Here is a 19,693-nt window from a genome sequence, read left to right on the forward strand (position 1 = left end):
TCTGTTCTCGCTCATTCTCCCTCTTCTCTATTCATCTCTGGCAGAGCTGTCCAGAGCAGAACAAAGCCTGTGCTGACACAACATTAACACAGTCCAGAGCTCCTGTCATTCTCTCAGGCAACAGAAGAGGCTGATAAGCCAGAATGTGTGACAGGAGGAAAACATTTTAACTCCTCCCGTCTCAGCCTCATACTCCGTTTATCCGCTTCCCCATTCCTCTGGTGATCCTCGGTGATACTGATACTGATACTGAAGGGCTGGAATTGGTATTTGAGGGAAGACAACAATGTCCTATTTGGCCTGTCAGAGTAAACCAAACTATGCAGGAACTGGGTTCATCATCTGTTTCTATCTGCTGGGATTCCAGTCATGTTTTGTGGAAGAGGCTGTTTCACTTGGCTGTCGACAGATTCATAAACAACACCGCTGTGCGCTGCAGGGATTTGGATAGCGTTTCCAATAGAGCCCTTCAGCCAATGATAATAATAATCCACTGACAGGCCTAAAGAACGGCCATATTATTTTCAGATGTGTCAAAGACTGTTAAATGTGAGAAATCAAAGCTTGAAAAACATAAAATGCTTGCAAACTCATAATGAAGACAACAAGCCCACGCTGGTGTACCGAGCAAGCCAGGGCAGCATCCAGCTCTGGCAGCGGCGCTGCAGCGTATAGCTGCATCTGTCTGCCACTCAAGAGACCTGGCACGGCTGACGCACACGATGTACCCACAATTCACACAACACCTACAGTTCAGCCAAAACCATTAAGGTTAAAGCAACATAATATTAAAGACAAATGCCGGATTTTTCTAAGAGCAGCAGGAGCTTGTCAAGTTTCCTTTCCATGTTTTTTGGTTACGTATTCCCCTCACTGCAAATCTAATTGCTGTTGGAGCCACCACAACATCCAAAAAAAAGCCTTGTAAGCCATTAGAAGATATAAAACTTTCAATAAATGCAGTGTTCAAAAACACACAAGGCTCTTTCGCACCAGTCAACAAAACCAAGACTCACACAGCTAATAGTGCCTCAGCGTGCCAGCGTCTCCGAAGCAGACACTACAGTGACACATATTTCTGCGGGTACACGTCAGCTCACAGACAATCAAGCAGCCACAGCAAAATAAACCCACTCCTCCTCCACGACAGAGCGTTACACGGGCGAGTCGGAGACAGACGGAGGAAGCAGTCCTCAGTTGCGGTTTCAGCGCCTCGCTGTGTCCTTCCTTCCTCGCGCCGGCTGAGCCAACTCTTAACTCCGCTCCCTGCTATTAATTAAATCATTAAAACGCATTAATAAGCAGAGAGGGGGCTCCAGTCTCGACAACATCTGATGAGAATTAGGGAGGCGTGTGTTTTGGCATGATGACACTGATGCCCTTTACTTTGGAATTCGTTCTTACTCCCTGCAGCTCTCATGTTCTCTTGCTGACTTTCTGAATCACTGAAACTTCTCTGCTGCTGAAATTTCTCTTATTCCTCCTTCTCTGCGTGCTATCAAATACTGGATTGAAAACACGTGAGTGAAGAGACCCAGAAGGCTGCCCATTGTTTCCCATTATTAGAGGTGATTGTTTTCCAGATTTCTGTTATTGTTACCTTTAGGCTGTGCACTCAGGGTTGATTTTCTTCTCAATCCCTCCCACCTGTCCTGCCTGTGAGAAGGGTGAGCTGGCTCGATGACCAAACTTTAACAAAGCCACCGCGTCTTTTTTTTAGCCTCTCTCCAACAATTACAGTGCGACGGGCCCTCAGTGATTTTGATGATTGCATATTCAGTAAAAAAAAAAAAATTTCATATCAACCCTTAACCTCATGCAGAGACCGCCTGTGTTAAATTGCAACATTACACAGTGTAACTTGGAGATTTAACAGACCGGAGAGCAGACACATGGAAGACAAATTAATGTGTCATTACACAAGCTGCTGGCAAGTGTTTTAGCTTGATTGTCTGCAGTGTGTTCGGACGATTTTAAGAAGAAGAAAATTAATGAACTGCCACAAAAATTTTTATCAATCCTGCACTTGGGCCTGTTCCAAGAATTAAAAGCTGATTTAAGGGTTTGAAAGCATACAGGAGATCTGCTGCCTCAACATTTCTGGTCAGCAAGGATATATCCAACATTTCTGTCTGGGAGTTGTGGAAGATGACTCTCTTTCAATCTGATAATTTAATCTAAATAATCCTTTTAAATTTCTCTGATTGTTAAGAGTCACCCCACTGATCTTAATGGATATTTGTATATGAATACACAGAATCTGTAAGCAAGGAACGAGATTTTCGGTACCAGAAGCTTTTCTGGTCGTCACCTGTAATCTGACTTCTGTTGACCAATCACGTTTGAGCATGTTCTGGTTGCATTCAGGTAAAAAGTCCATGTGGACACCAAAATGAGGAGCAATTGTATTCGCTCAGATGCAAAATTACTGAATCGTGGTGAGTTAGCTTTTTATGGGCCTTTTTAATCTATCAACATTTGTAAACAATGACCACCGCAACAAATAGGAAGTATTGAACCGGACATCTGCTGGCTATACTGGAAAATTTGCCCTTTTCCCAGAAGCCAAGTTAGCAGAAAAGTTGACTGATTCCCAGATTGCCATCAAGCTAACTGATGGCGTCAAAGTCTTTCCACTCTTTGGCCAGCTTCACTTTGAAATTCTGAGTTAATTTTAATTGTAACGTTCTCCAGAACCTCAAAACTGATAAAATCTGCTGAAAATATTTGCTGACTTTGACCAAAATAACGTTTTAAGACTGACACCATCTTTGGTCTTAAGTGCAGGATTCTTTGAATGTGATGTTTAGCCAAAAGAGAAATATTTGACCTGTCCCTGAATTGTAACTGAAGTCACAAGGACTCCTTTGTTTTCATGTTGCTCTTTGGAGATTAACACAACGTGGAGTAGATTAAATCATATTATGTAGAAACCTATTAGGAGATTGGAAGGGGGCACTGAGAAATTCCAGGAAAGGTGATAGGAAAGGTAAATGTTTGTGTTCAGAAGAACAAAAGAGAAAAAGAGAAAGCTCTCCAACATCACCACATCAGCTGTGCACTTTAGGCTGTTTGCAGCTGCTCTTCTAGACAAACTGAATTTATTTTAAAACAATGTGCATCTTCCATTTTACAGCTTTTAATTAAACATTTAGCTTATGGGTCAAATCAAAGAGGCTGTATGTTTTCACCTCATTAATATATGCATGGACATGTCTATGTTTGCATCTGCATTTAACTGTTAATGGTTGCACACACACACACACACACACACACACTAAAGCAACTTTCACTGATGCACTCAACTAAAAAGACGTTGGTGCGAGAGGCCAGAGGCCCGACTTTATAATAAGCAGTAGCGAGAAACATGAGGGTAAAAGGCAGAGCACTCTGGCAGCAGATGAAACAGACTCGTTTTTATCCTCAAATGGACACGCACAAAAAAATGGGAGTCGGAGCAATAAGAGTCACACAAAAAGGCAGTTCATTTTAAAAATGACAGCATTTAGAAAGGGGGTGCATTTAGAGACCAAAGAAATTCATGCAAAAACTTCATGTGATTTAAAGGCGGAAAACTGAAGGTGGGGAGCATGATTGGTTGCGTCCTCCTGGGAGTATGAGAGTCAATGGGAGTCAAAGGTGAGTGAAGGATAACTGGGGTCCTGAGAACACACAAACATTACTAAGTTCTCCATCGTTACGTCACATAACTGGGTTTGGTGATAGCGATCTGTCCTGTGGAAAGCTTACACTGCATTAAACAGACAGGGTGCTTATTTAACATCCACCCCTAGTGAGCTCAGGAGCAACCCGAGGCTGTGATTGTAATGTGGGGGGTCTAAGAAAAAAAAAGGCTTAGTTTTAGTACAGCAAAGCTTTAAACTTTGATCTTAGGGGTTATTTCACAAACTGAATATAATCTTTGGACAGATCGCTTCGTAGGTTTAAAGACAGAAAAATACACTCTTATGCAAATACCCAGCTGATTAGGTCACAAGCAGTTTATCTCCCATTTGCTCCACCTGATGTTTTTAAGAGGGATCAGTCAGCATCAGTGTTTGGCCTTCTGGATACTTTATATATCATCACAGCTGTCTGAAAGTATCTCTAACCAATAATAAACTGATTCAACATGCCCTACCTGTGCACTCGTGCTGCAGACCCTTGCCGTAGTGTCCCTTCTCACAGATGCAGTCGTACTGTCCGGTGTGTGTGCCGCACTTACAGCTGGCCATCAGATCGCAGCAATCCTTGCCTGCTTCACACAGGGAAGCGCAGCGTGACAGATCCTCTTGGATGTAGCTGCCCGTAGGGAGGTCTGAGGGAGGGAAACAAACGTGGAGAAGCACAGGTTTCAATTACACAGCCTGAGAATAAGACATTTCCAAGTGTTGAGTTAACGGCAGGGTAAAACACCATCATTTTGGAAGTGATGGGGCAATTGGTGCAGACAAGTAAATATGTGAAAAGTGGGGGTTTTTGGCACCGTTTAACCTTCAGCAACTCTAGCTTCATATGAAGGGAAAGAAGTTGTGAAGAGAAACACGCTTAGCAGCAACTCCAAAGTGAGACCAAGCTTTGCTTTTTTTTTTCCAAGCTACAACACATCTGTCAGACGGAGACAAACAGGCATCTTAACCACAGAAATGCAGACTGAATGAATCAAAATAGGCACCACTCGAGAGCCACAAAGGTACAGCCAGCTTTTAAGGCCAGCCAAATCATCTTTCTTGTATAAACTACACATGAACTCACAAAGAAAGGCTAAAATGAAAAGTGCGCTGTGACATTACTTCATGTGTAGGGAACTGTAACTTGAAGTTGAGCCCAGGGGGGGAAAAAACTGTCTTTGATGGTGTGACCACGGCTAAATGTTAAATTTAATTTTACTTCTAGAAATTAGCCTGCCTTCTTATTTGTTATTTCTTATTGCAACTGCTAAATGGCTGACAGGGCCACAAGTGCTGGCAAGCAACATGTGGCTCCGTGTCTCCATGTGAAAACCTGCCTTTGTGCTTTGAGGCTGCTACTGGCAAAGGTGCTGGTCAGACTTCAAGACAGACCGTGAGAGACAGACTGGAGGCTGAGCTGATAGCACAGTGTGGGTTGGCTTTCATTCTTGTAGCCTTATCCTGTCTCACTAGCCTCTACTACTGCAGCCATGTCTGGAATTTCAGGCACTGTGTTTGCGGACGTGGTCGTACAGAGCCCGCATGAGCAATGTGCATGATTTACAGCTCACTCTGCACTCGGTGCTGCACTCGACTGTGATATTTTATGGTGAGATTTTAAGTTTTAAAACCATGACTGAATCCCTATTTTCACTAAACAGTGGGAATTTCCCTTCAAGTGTGGGAAAAAAAAAAAGAGTGTTGCTGCATCTAATCTGTTTTGAAGTGAGGGCTAATGGCTGCTGGCAGCACAAAACAGAAGTTATCATGTGAGATGTATGTTGTCACATTTAATGTAAAATATTATCCGCTTCCTTTCAAGAAAGCACAGAAACTTAATGGGATGAAAGCACCATTCAAGAAATATTGCTGCAGGTCAAATGGTGATGGACGCACTCAGGCTTCAAAGAAGATGGGGTAACAACTTTTATTAAACAAAACATCAAGTCTGATGTAATTCACCCTTGAGAAACCAAACGGGTTAAGCGGGAAAGAGTCGAGATCCGATATGTTCTTAAAGCTCTGACATGAGGTCAAAGATGTTTGAATAATCATCGGAAATCTGAGATTCTTCCACTTAAAAGTTGCGGCTTAAGCAATCTTCCTCTGTCACTTCTTACCTTCATGCAGAGCGCGACGAGCCAGGGCCTCAAACTCGGCAAAATTGTGCACCAGGTAGCAGTGCTGGTCCTTGGGGTTAGAAGCCATGTCGTGGAGCTCCCTGATGTTACCCTGCCAGATGCCCAAAGTGAAGATCTCCACGCCACGTTCTCTCAGAGCTGCCGCCACCGGCCGAGGGTCTCCACCATTAGAGTAGCCGTCAGTGATGAGGAAAATGACCTTGGTGGAATTACTACGGGAGTGACGAAGGATTTGCTGTTGGAGAAAAAGACATATTACACGATTAAATAAAGAAGAATCTGACTCAGCGTTCTTTTTAAACAACCAGCAAAGCTGCTTCTTAAAACTCGAAAAGAACAAAAGTACACAAACAAGGGCGTTGCACTGATCAGCCAAAACATTAAAACCACGTTAAACCTACTGACAAGCCAACAAAATCTGGTGCTCTGCTGGGAAACATTTGGTCCTGGCATTCATGTGGCTGTTAATTTGATACATGCACTCACATCAGCATCACTCACTGACAGCGGACCCTCCCAGATGGACAATGCATCATGCAAATTGATTCAATAAGCATAATAAAAAGTTCAATGTGTTGAACTGCCCAACAAATTGCCATGATCCCAAACTATCTTCAAGATGCAGTGGAACAGGCCTGATGCATGGAGGGCACAGAATCAACAAGGTGCTGGAAACATTCCTCACAGATTTTGGTCCATATCGACATGACAGCATCACACAGTTGCTGCAGACTTATCAGCTGCACATCTATGATGCGCATCTCCCATACCACCACATCCTAAAGCTGCTCTACTGGATTGAGATCTGGTTACTGTGGAGGCCATTTGAGTACTGTGAACTCACTGTCATATTAAAGAAACCAGTTTGAGATGATTTGAGCTTCATGACATGGACGTTATCTTGCTGGAAGCAGCTGTCAGAAGATGGGTATACTGTGGTCATAGAGGGATGGAACGTGGTCACCCTTTAATACTCGTTGGCTGTTGTGTTTAAACAATGCTCAGTTGGTACTAAGGGGACCCCGGTAGGAATGAGTGGTTACTTGAGTTATTGTTGCCTTCCTATCAGCTTGAAGGAGTCATTCTCCTCAACATCAACAAGTCATTTTCCCCATGCAGTATCTCAGTGTGAACTTCAGCAGGTCAGATACAGTATTTGTGTTAATGATCAGCTCACTTAATTATTAACTGATTAATTGTAGGTCAGAGGTGTACTGGTGTTATGTGGTCGACCCACAAAATATCAGGGAGCTGGTTTTAATGTTCTGGCTGATCAGTATGTGCATCTGAATATTTTGCTCCAGTCTTGTAATCCTGTGAGATGGTAACTGCACCCCGTTAAGAGTCTGGAATAGAGCTCCCATATAATGACACGATGCTTTTATCAATATAATATCAATATAAATGAGCTTTAGAGTAGTTTACCCCTGATCTCGTCTCAATGCTAAGCTAAGCTACCTGCAGATGTGACAGTGGTATCAAACTTCTCATCTAACTCTCTCCAAGAAAGTACATTTCCCAGGATGCCACACTCATAAACCAAGAAATTTAAGTTGACAAGTGAGAGAAACTTGAGCCTGAGTTAATGAAGTCACGCTCTTACTGTATATTTTTTAAAGGGTAACCATTCAAATACACACATTGCTGTGCATGCCAGCATGCGCCCAATATAACTACATCTTTAGTCACATGACTAAATTGAATAACGAAGAACGTCACACAAGACCACTAACGACAGCCCTCGGTTCTAGGGTTCCTTAAAAACCCTACATCAGCAGGTCAGGCAACACGAGCAGGATGAGGAGGAGGGACAAAAAAAAAAAAAAAAATGGAGAAATCTCTACAATTGTAATTACTTCTTCTACAGACTATGCAGCTGCTCGCCAGTGGTCTAAAACCACCAGAGAACAGTGGGCAACACAAACCGAGCTGCTGTGTCCGCCCCAGACACCAACTCCAGTTCACAAACTAACTTTAGCCACCGTTTACAATCCACCACATACAATTAGACAGGACATTAAAGTTAGAGAAACATATCTTTATTTTCTCGAGAGTTAAGAACAAAAATCCAACACAGACCATCTGCTCGCTTTGCTGTGGAGGCCAAGCTGAAAGGGTCTTGCTATGCTGTAAGTGGAGGTCGGATTAAAAGGAAAAAGCAGTTGGAGCAACAAGGTGGAGAAGAAATAAAAGAATAAAAGAAGCAGCATGAGCCAAGATGAAGTCAGAAGGACAGATATCCACTTACCGACTTACTAAAAGCCAGAAAGGTCAGGGGCATATCATAAAGAATTAAAGAAAAAAAAAAGATGGAAAGGAAACAAAGAAAAGTGTGTTACGAGGAACCTCCAAATGGGACGTAAGAGCTAAACATGACAGACTGTAAAATATGTGAGGTGAAAAGAGAGGAGACATGCAAGGGTGTGACCGCCGAGGAGCAGGAGGAAAAAGCTCTGCTCTTTATTGTCTAATTGGCTAAACTTCAAGCAGCTCTGGCAGGAGCGATGTAATTACAGAGCCCGTGGAGCGAGGGGAAGAAAAGGAGGATGGAGAGAGAATAGATGAGAGGGAGAGGTTACTTTCTCCGATTCTCAAAGATCCAGCTGCTGCTCCGGTTCTCAGTCCGGAGAGGCTGGCTACGCCCACTCCCAGCTGTCAGCGCACCCTGGCAGCCTGTCACCCTCCATGGCCCCTACCGGGTGTCAGCAAGGTGTTGCGTGAATCCAAGTGTTAACATTTTAAGACTCCTCGTGTCAAAACAAATTAAAAAGCTGATGTGCATTAGCGAGTACTCTTAGCTATATTTTTTTGCGTCTTTTATTAGTCGTCTGCTCAAACTGGTGTTGGGCCACAGTGGTTTCTATGTTAGCCTCGAGTCAGTGGCTGGTGTTAGCGACTGTGGAGATGCCACTAAATGGAGCATACGCATGCATACCCACTAATAATACCCTCCACATAGTTTAGGTCAGAGTATTAACATAAAGTCGACCACAGGAGCCAGCGAGTGGGAAGGTGCTGCCCTTTACAGTAACTCTCACTAAAGGCATACAGCAGAGAGAGCTGCAGATAATGATGCAAAATGATATTTTATGAATAGGAACGAACACAGGTGCTACTAATCAACAGCTGCTAAATAAAGCACTTTTTTTGTGTGCGCAGGTTAAAAAAAAAAATGCACTTCTGCTTGATAATATAGTTATAATAGATATAGACTGCAGCTGTTTTTGCTCATGAAAACATATTTCCCCTGATATAGCATGGGGGGAAAAGCATGATAATAAAGCAGTCATTCTCTAATAAAACAGGGGGGAAGAAAGAAAGATTGAAATAATAGAATTTAAGCTTCAAAGATTGACACATGTGTGAGAGTAAGCCAACAAGTTGTAAAAGTCTGGGCAAATCCAAGTCTAGCTTCAAGTTTTTAAAATGTTGCTCTTTCTTAATCTGTGTAATAACCTACATAAAACAATGAGATCATTGTGCTTACAGTCTTAACTGTGCTGAATCTAAATATCAAGAAACTTCCAACGGCCCTATTAAAAATCTTTTTTTTAATTTCAGTAAACTCTTGAACCTAACACTGATTAGCACTGAAAAAAAAAAAAGGCGAAACCGCCTGCGGCTGCAACACTGATCCGACGCTATGACAGCACTAGACGTCGTAAATAAGCACCGTCAAACGCACTGCATGGGGATTTTTATAGTGTCACATAATCTATTGGAGCAACTCGTCTCATGCTTCACATGCTTTGGAGAAACCCTCAACAGCTATATGTCAGCTAGAGGCTTCTCTGTGTTGTACACCCTGTGCATTTATTCAATTACACTCTGGCAGAGCCTTCAATGGCGTCCGGCGTAGCTCCAACAAAGAGATAATAAGCAGGCAGCAGAGGGACAGTTAAAGTGTATCTGGTTCAGGGCCAGTGCTATCTGTCAAAGCAGCGGTGATAGTGAAGGGACCAACAGGCCTCGGGGGATTAGTTGTAAGAGCAGCGAATCCATCTCCTCTCCAGCAACGCCTCAAACTTTGGCAAAATGAAAGAAAGAGATGCACAGCCCATATGTGGAGCTGGGGATTTTTTTTTTTTTTTTTTTTGCCATGTACAGGAAAACTATATTCTCTGTTACATACACTGTACACGCAGACATATCATCCACCAGGCACTGTTTTCCAGAATAACCTCACCATATTGTATACAGTATCTGAGTTGCTCCACTGTGCATGTGAATTACGCTGCAGAATCTATCAGTGCTCTGTCCATGAATCACGTATCTGTGTCCAGCTTCTGGTAATATCTTTCTTATTTTCCCTGCATTTCCTTACTTTCCACTTGTATATATGCATATATGTTATGTTTGTTTGGTCTGTTCAGCTTTCACAGGTTAAATTGGCTGTATGTGGATGTTTAATTATAATAAATTAATTGAAAATGAATTAAGTTGAAGTTAGAGTGCTATAAGGCCATTATACTTGGAGTTTGAACGTCCAATTCCATCAGAATCCAGCTTGCGAAGGTTTAATTCTTTTAAACGTTATTACTCGGCTCTTGTGACCTCCTTTCCTGATGAGTTTATGGTCTCCATGGCTACCTAAAAATCTTATTGAAAGCAAACTGATGTTGATTTTTGTAGGGTGCCGCTGTTCTCCCTTAGACATTTGGTGAGGAGCTCAGTCATTCAGGAGGCACTCAGAGTAGAGTTTGGGCACCTGACCAGGATGCCTCCTGGATGCATACCAGGTGAGGTGTTTCGAGCATGTCCTACCAGGTGGAGGCCCCGCAGCAAACTCAGGACGTGCTGGAGCGATTACAGCTCTCAGCTGGCTTGGTACCATCTCAACGTCCTCCCCGGGAGAGCTGGAGGAGGTGGGATAAGTGGCAGAAAATGGATAGCTGGGTGGATGGATGATATATTTTAAGTTAGGATCCCATTTAGAGTAAAGTCAGTAAAATCAGACAGTAAAACAGGGTATGCTTTAGGGTGTTGCAACCTTGTGATTGGCATGTTATTACAGTGTAATGCAAACCTTTTTCATACTCATTTCCAAAGCTGGAAACCTGCAGATGAACTAGTGATTTAAATAAAGCCAATAAATAAAACCTGAACAGATGCTTGTATGATTAGAACTTCAAAAGCAGGCACCTCATTGCATTTGGCAGAAGAGACTACAAAATATTGCCACACCTTGAGGGGCTAACGATGGTGCCAAGGTACCCCAGCTGTTAATCAAAGCTTTATAAATGCATGGCAGCGATCCTGAATTTAAATGAGGACCCCAGTTTCACCACCATGCTGCTGTCCTCCCATCAGCCCCATCCCGTGACTTTGATCAGAGCACGAACCCACCTGGTTCTGAGTAGAGCTGGTTAATGACTCTTTCTGCATTCGCACTATCGGGCACCACATGGAAATGAGCACTTGCAGTAAAGGGTCTCTCAAATATGTCATAAATATGTTGACTGATAAAGTTGAAAAGTGAAAGCTTGTGTTGTAATCTGTCAATCTGTCCCTGAGATCCAAATTCCAAAAACAAAAACTTTATTTGCAGGCATTCCACAGAGGACAATAACAAGCAATCCAACTGCATCCGTTCGGAAAGCTGTCTCCCCATCGGTCGGAAGTTGGATCGCTTGTTTTGACAGGCTATCTGCTCTTGGCTTTGGTGGTAAGAATAACAACAACATTTCTGCAGGAGCCCAGTAGAACAACATGCACACATTTACAGACAATCACAGACACCAGACTCAACTTTGGTGTTATTGAGCAACATTTCAGGGACACATACTTTGGATATTTCAGAAAAACTAGGCCACTTGCAATCCTTTTTTTTTTGTCTTGGTTGAATCACTCATTCGTTAGTCCTATAATCTTGTTTCTGTTTGCATTTATACCTCACAGAAATACAAAACCATAACATGCCTCCTTAAAGGATTCAGATTTTAAAATATCTTAACTGCTACCTGTGGTTGGGTCTCATTTTGAATGCAAATGAATCCTGAAATGCTTTGACTTGAGAGCACAAGTACTTCACTTATTTGGATCTCAGGCAGGTCCAACGCCTTTCTCCAAGCCTCTCACATATTCTTTCATGCCTCGTCATCTCTGGTTCAGCAGTTTGATTCCACAGAACCTGTTTTCATGGGATTGATTTCCACACAGGCGAACCAGCTGCTCACACCCATAGATATGACTTTTTGGCCTACAGCGTGAATTGCAAATGAAGTAATTTACACTCAGCATTTGTTAAACTTCTTAAACAACGTTTTTAGATTGATTTCCTACCTTTAAACTTGTCTGCTAAACAGCGTGCAGGGACTTGAAAGTTGCCTCAGAGCAATCTGTCTCATAAATCTAATTTCGTCATCATCTAATTGTGTTGGCAGTGTGAGGTTAATATCACTTGCTAAATCAAAGTTGTGGTGGAATGAAGGAAAGCTACAGGCTTCCAAAAACAGCTTTCCTCTGAAGCATTTTTAAAAAGCTTTACTTGGGGTTAAAGTAGAAAGTTTTTTTTTGTTTTTTTTTTAAATGGTTCGTGCTCTTCAATGAAATGTGTATGGTTTGCTTTGGAACAAAGTCTGCACTGATGTATGCACAGTTTGATGTTAACACAGCTACTGATCTTTTGTATTATTTGTATATTTAAAAGCAGAATGGGAGGCAAAGCCCTCAGCTGTCAGGCCCCTCTCCTGTGGATCCAGCTCCCAGTTCTGGTCTGGGATACAGAAAATTTCTCTGATTTTATGATTTAACTCTTTGACGCTTCGACCTTTCTTCTATGATGAAACTTATATTCAGGGCTGGGAATAGTTGACCCTGAACCATCCCTTAGTTATGCTGCTAGAGCACTGAGCACTTTCACCACTTCCCTCTTTTAATTCTCTATGTATTCATATATGGACTATGATCAGTGAAGACAAGTCTGGCTCCTTGGAAACAAAACATATAGAAATGACAGGTGGCTCAAAATTTTTGCACAGTACTGTAAATTTAGAGGTATCTAAAGTATAAAAAAGTAAAGAAATGAAAAGCCATACAATGAACGACACTTACTACACTGCAGAAATGGCAGTACAAATAAACCACCCTGCACAGTGTGTGTGCCTAACATCTGTAAAACTGCAGAGTTGTAGCAACAAACACCAGCATTCAGCAGGAATTTTTTTTCTCGTGTTACAATGATTGGAAAATTGGTTGTAAGAGTGAATGATGTATGAGCATGTACAGGGTGTTCCATCCTTCTCCAGATCCAAACTGTTCCTCACATGTATTTTATCTTCTGCGTTTCTGATAGGTTTCCTGTTATTGTCAAACTTTACTGATTTATTCTTTTGCTACCCATTACTCCCAGGAGAGGCTACAAGAAATCTCCAAAAGTCCAAACAACAAGATTAATGATTTATTTTGACAACACAAAGAACATTATGAGCAGCAAAATGTTCCTCTGGGGGTGTGTGATTGGATCACAATTACTGCCGCTGAGACCTTACTGCCAACGCAACACTGAGGCTAGTGGGGAGGATAACTGAATGAGCTTCTCATTTGTCAGCCAAGATAGCCTTTCGCCTTGGCATCACATTGTGGAAATAGCTTCTCTCTTTCTTTCCGTGTCTCTGCCCCTCGCTCTCACTGTTCCTGGTTGAGCTGTTGAGTTTGATGAATGGTGTTGTGACAGAAGCCATCAAGCTAACACACACAGCTGTCCAGCTTACCGTGTTTGGCAATTAACTAACTGTCTACACTCTCTCTCTGCCAACACTTTCGATGGCGCTGCACTTCTTAGTCAAACTGAGTTTGCTTACAAATCCTCTTACACAGGCAGACTTTGGTGAAGACTTTTAAATTATTAGGTAGGGGTAAGTAAGTCACTGGTTGCCAAATTGGGAGCAATTTCCTGTAATGGCTCTCCTCTTCTATGAATAGTTTTCTAGCCTTAAATTTTTGCCAACTACACCCCAGACAGGTTAAAAATCATCTATGTAATCCCCATGTAACTTCTAACACACCCTTTGTGGTTTTGAGAACCTCCACTTTAGGCACAATGATTGATGAGTGATCTTTTCTGAAAGTTGAACTGAAATTACATTGTTTTTGTCTACTGCAGCATACAAATTGCATCTTCTCTCTAAATTACTTGTCCCGTGTTCTCCTTTGATTATGAACATGCAGACAGAGGCCTACAGCCTTGACTGGGAGGAAAAGTCTTTTTTTTTTTTTAATACAATACAAGTTAGATGTTAGATTCAACTCATTGTCATTGTGTGCACAAGGCACACAACGAAATGTTTGTTCTAGATCACTCATCCGGAGACGAGCATCTGCGGTCATGCAGCTGGAGACTGGCGCTACCGTTAGGCAATGTGGTTTAAGTGTCTTGCCCAAGGACACAATGCAGCGCAGGGACAGGTGCTCGAACCTGCAACCTTCCGTCTGCAAGGCGAGCGCCTACCCACTGTGCCACTGCCACGTATGGCGCCAGTGGCGCCAGGCACAAAAAACCCCACCCCCGGCAGATATTTTAGCTGATTTTAAGGTTGTCCATCTCACTAACGTGTCACTCTCCAAACACTGAATCACTGAGATAACACACAGGTCATACTGGAATTATGGGATCAAGGTCGCTGAGATTCAAACTCATCCAGGCTTTTTAGTAGATGCATCTATGGTATGAAATTGAACATACTACCTCACATTGTTCTCAAGTTATCACGTGGTTGCTTGATATGCATATGGGATTATGGGAAATGTCTAAGAACTATATAAACTGTTGAATTATATGAGTAAATTAAATAGGTCAGAAACAGACACAATGTTTCCAGTGGAGGATCCCTGCTTTGCTCCTGGTGTCAGAGTTGAGTATTAGTCAATCAAGTTTTCTTTTGAAACATATTTTTATCGCAAGAACAAATACATATCAATGCAATCAAAGAAACAAAAGATCTTAAGATATTAAATTGAAACTGAGATGTGAGGAAAAAATATCTATACAAAAAAAGTTAATTTTGATCTCTGGGATAGATAAATAGAGGAAGATGCCTTATTTGATTGACTGGGAAGAAAAATATGAGCAGTTATGGTCTGAATGACAGTTGGACACCATATGTAAGGTCACTGAATGGATTATAATTGAGTCTTTCATTAAATTCATGCTCAAAGAGTATTTTGTTCTTCTTTATCTCAGAGGTACTGTATAAGGTTCTTTGAGCTGCAGCCTCAGTGATGGGAGTGAGTAAAGAATAAAGATAAAAAGCAATTGTAGGCTTTGATATAAAGTTTAGGGTCGTATAATAATGCTTATAGAACATATTTATATATTGTACAATTGCAGTCAAAAGGAAAAATTAAAGGAAAAAAAGTTGCATCTAAGAATTGTTATTTATTACTGATGCTCATCAGGAAAATACAAACACTTTAGATGATACAGAAAACCTTTAGACCCTCCCTACTATCCATGCACAGAGGTCTGAGGGATCTTCCAGGAATGGTGATGCTATTTTCTGAAGAACTGATTGGTCAGGAGGCAGTGATCTCTATTCTGCTCCAGTGCTGGTTAGGTCTACAGCATGAGTTACCATGAAAACTTACCCGTGTGAGAAGTGAACCACCTCCACAGTCCAGAAAATTCAGGGCTAACCCTGAAGTTGCAATTTACCAACCAGCAGGGCTAGCTAGTTGGCAAATTAAATGCCAAAATAAAAATTAGCAGTCACCTTTCTTTCGTAGTTATTTTATTATCCCTTTCTGTGCAGCTTAAATAAAAGTGAGTGGTGCTCATTCAGTAGTTCCACTATTAGTCAACAATCAGTTTGTGATCATTTCTTGGTACCTCTGAGCTATCAGAAAGCCAGAAGAAACATACAGTTAATCTTAGATTTAGCCAAAGTGAATCCAGAGTTTTCTCTGTTGAATGTGCTGAGTAGGAAAAACCCAGCCGCTTTCACTGTGCCACAGATCTCTATATTTTATGACTAATACAATCAATCCCCACAATCTGACAATTAATGTTGCTTTTTTGTTTTGTTTTAAACACCCGGAAATGCGCTTGCACCTAAATTGCATTCTGGCTACATTACTATAAAACTCTGACTTAAAAGTCCATTTTTAACAGGAATCTGACATGTTACGCAATATTTGCAACACAGAGATCATTACCTCACTCTCCGAGCAGCCACGGCATCATCTCCAAGGCTGAGCTTTGATTTTTGAAATAAACAGAGGCAACAGTGTGGTGAAGCTTGTTGCTTTCCTGACTCCACACTGGCATGTTGAAAGTGCTTATGTGCAGGGAATGATTTGGGGACTGTCGCTGGCTTAAAGCATCCATGAAAATTTATCCCATCTCTTCCAGACTTGGGTCAGACCACACTGCACAGACAGACGTAGCATTTTCCTTTGTTATGCTGACTCTTGTTGCTGTAGCTGCATTTCTTCCTCATGTTCCTCTCTCCACGTCCTCCTCGTCTCCTGAGGGGTTTATTTGTCTTGGCATCAATTTTAGGTGGAGATTTCCTCTTATTAAGCAGAAAATTGAGATGTCAGCGACTGTGGTACATATTATTTGCAAGTCTCTCAATTCATTGATCGTTGTGTTTGTTCTGGACTCGGTCCATCGCTACTAGGATTATGTTAGACCTCATAACATCAAGAGGAAGCTCTTGCTGGGAGGTCAATTGAAGAGGAGGAGGAGGACACATTCAGGGCATAATTGCTCTGAGATTGTATGGATTCAGCCCGAGTTGCCATGGATTTACACAATGGAAAAGGTTGCTATAAATAACATGATACTGTGCATATTTGTTCTCCAAGAAAACTAATGAAAACAGCAACACAAATGTGCTGTTGCTGGGAAACACTTGCATTTAGTGTTTAGTGAAGTGAAACTGATTATATTTGCTTTTGTGTTCTTCTTTGAAAAAGTTAGGTGGGGGTTTCGGGTGATTTGTATCATGCACTGGGGGACTGTTTTCTTGCCAGCACACGGCCTTTCAAAATGAACTGATTAAAGCTGAGGCCAGTGCAAACTTTGTCTCTATATTTGGACAACTACTTGGAACAACATTTCTTGCCGAGGCTGAAAAGACAACTAATAGCCTTTAAAATGGAAATCTTACACAATTCGACCTGGAGAATGTTAAAAATGACTCACAAATGATGACAAAGGGATGCAAACATATTTGTGGGTTCACATAGATGTACCAATTACCTACCTATAGTCATTTACACAAACAGAGACAGACAGACAAACTTATGCACACACTCGCTTACCAAAGAAAACAACCCAATGGAATCTGGCATGCTCAAACTCTAACCTCAACATAGCAAGTGGTTTACTAATAGACCTACAAACCTTAGCCCATAAAAACATGTTATTTAGTCTGCCACTACTGGCTCTTTGAAATAGTTTTGGTTTTTTTCAGGTGCCAATGAATGACGCTCTTATTAAATTCTAATCTCAACATGCCAAAGCAAATCCATGTGCTTAAAGAATTTGTGTGATTTGTGCCTTTAATCACTGCTGAGAGAACACAGAGCTCCATCTCAGAGGTATAAGGTTGATTTGTAGCAACAAGACGAAAGGATACAAATCAACACTACACTAATCAAAAGCAGTTTAATGCTTCAAAGACAATGCACATTACTCATTCATTACCGGAGCCTGGCTGATACATTGGCATGCAGTTTGTGAGAAGCCGTAACACAGGAAAAATCAAAGAAAGCAAAAGCTTAGGCCTCAGCCACACAGGCCTAGAGACTGGTCAGCATCCCCTGTGACGAGAAAAATGTGTACTCCCCGACTGCTTGCTGAAGGTTCCTAGCAGTAGCTAGGTGAAATCATCTGCAAAGAAGGGGCTGCACCAAAAACCTCCTTGGATTGCTGAAAGATTGCCATGGTCTCCTGTAGTTTGTAGGAAGCCAAAGTATCTCCAAATGCAAGCCAACTACTCACCAAGCAGTAGTGAAATTAAAAATAAACCAGAAAAACAGGAAAATTTTGCCTCAATTCTGAAACCAATGCATTTCAAAACTTTTACTCTGAAGTTTTTGGTTTGCATTGCCCTCTTCACAGTTTCACTACTACTCGGCGAGCAGGTGGTAAGTGTCTTCGGTGAAAACTACCGGCAATCGCAGCAATCTGCTAGTAACCGAAGCAATCACAGGGAGGCTTACAGTGCAGCACCTCTTGGCGACCAATTTGACTGCCAGCGACTTCCAGCAACCACATCTTTCCCAAGTGACTGTGGTTGCCACTGACCGCTCTCTCTTGTTAAGGTTGTCTCTTGTTAAGAGCTCATTGCAGAAACAAAGACAAACAAAACTATTTTGAGAATATTTTCGTTTCAAACCACATGAAATGTAAACAAAGCCGTCAGATGAACGATGCCTCCAAAAGCATCCAGAGGATAATATCTGCTGCTAAGCGATAAGGTGCGCATTCAGTTTTTGCTCAAGTAATTTCTGACAACAGCAACCACTGAAAACAGCTTAATTATCATTTAGTTATTGCCTTGTTTTGTAAAAGACAAACAGATCTTTACGTTGACTCTTAGACTGAAATAAATGAGTGTGTCAGCCACACCTCAGAAAGGTGCAGTGAAACTGAAACAAAGAGAAACAGATGAAGTAGCCACTGAGTTGAGCAACAGTATGAAGATATAATTTTGGTGAAAGTGTTAAGAGTCGAGCTAAGTACACGAGGCAAGCTAGATAGAAAATATGACTCCAATATTCCATGTAGTTTCTGTAACATTGGCAATGTATGCAGCTTGTACCTACCTAAATCCTGCTTTAGCTTTACTATAAGAAGCAAGAGGTCCAAGAGGGGAGGACTGAGCTCCCAAAACATAGAAATGTCCTGACACTGAACAGAAAAACTGAGATTAGATATACACAGGGTGGCTGACTTTATTTTGCTTCACTCTCTGCTAAGGCTGCCAGTACACTACTGTAACTTTAAATAGTTTTCTTCCACTAGTTTGAAAAATTCTTAACAGTCCAGGCCATAAGGTCCACTGCAGCTGTTCTGGAGTGTTTTTAAGGGCCACAAGAATTATTTTTATTGTCTAGAAAATGTCAGATAGTAAAATATACTATTTATAGAGTTGGCATCTTTGAATTGTTGATTAGACCACTGCAAATCTTACAAAAGGCAATAAAGAGAACCAGTAAGACCTCCTAACTGTTTGTAACCTTCTGCTTCTTATTATGGACAAAATTATATAATTTAAAGCTATGACACATTTCCAAAGTTTGAAGAGTTTGGTATCAGTTTCAAAGTCAGGGTCTACCGAACTCAAAATGAAAACATTTCATCTAAAAAATATGTGCTAGACAACCCAGTTTAAACAGAACCACAGCTTCAGGAGCACAGTGACCCGGTGGAAACACACTTTTTCCATTTAAATCAAGAAACCATTGGTTTCTAATAGCTGAATAATGCAGCTGAACACAGACCACTAAAGGTGCTGACAGCCTGTTCCTGTGCCTGCTTGTCTCCCTGCCATTTGACCCCAGCAACACAGTACTAGCCTTCAAAGCCTTCTCACCTCTCCATCCTGAATATCACACATTTTAGATTTTCCTCTGTGCCTCTCGACTTCAACACTCTCACTGACCCCCACCCTCTAGCCATTCATTTATCACTTTCTCTCTCACACACACACGCACGTACGCGCGCGCACACACACACACACACACACACACACACACACACACACACACACACACACACACACACACACACACACACACACACACACACACACAGCTCCACCAGTCTGCTGTTAGCAGCACGTATCAATCGCTGAGCAGCAGCTATTTTAAGTGAGAGGGAATTGAGAACATATTCATGCATGAATGTGCACTCAGTGGAAAAACAGAAAG

General features: G+C 41.7%; 1 protein-coding gene across 1 annotated transcript in view; it reads right to left on the reverse strand.

Moving 5' to 3' along the window:
- Nucleotides 1–19,693, reverse strand: part of svep1 (sushi, von Willebrand factor type A, EGF and pentraxin domain containing 1) — a 110,944-nt gene that overhangs the window by 74,241 nt on the left and 17,010 nt on the right. Inside the window, 2 exon segments of the mRNA XM_030753238.1 lie at nucleotides 4,142–4,318; nucleotides 5,792–6,047. Of these exon segments, the coding sequence (XP_030609098.1) occupies nucleotides 4,142–4,318; nucleotides 5,792–6,047 (433 nt within the window).

This window comes from Archocentrus centrarchus, chromosome 18, assembly GCF_007364275.1.
Source record: "Archocentrus centrarchus isolate MPI-CPG fArcCen1 chromosome 18, fArcCen1, whole genome shotgun sequence".
In the NCBI taxonomy this organism is placed as follows: Eukaryota; Metazoa; Chordata; class Actinopteri; order Cichliformes; family Cichlidae; genus Archocentrus; species Archocentrus centrarchus.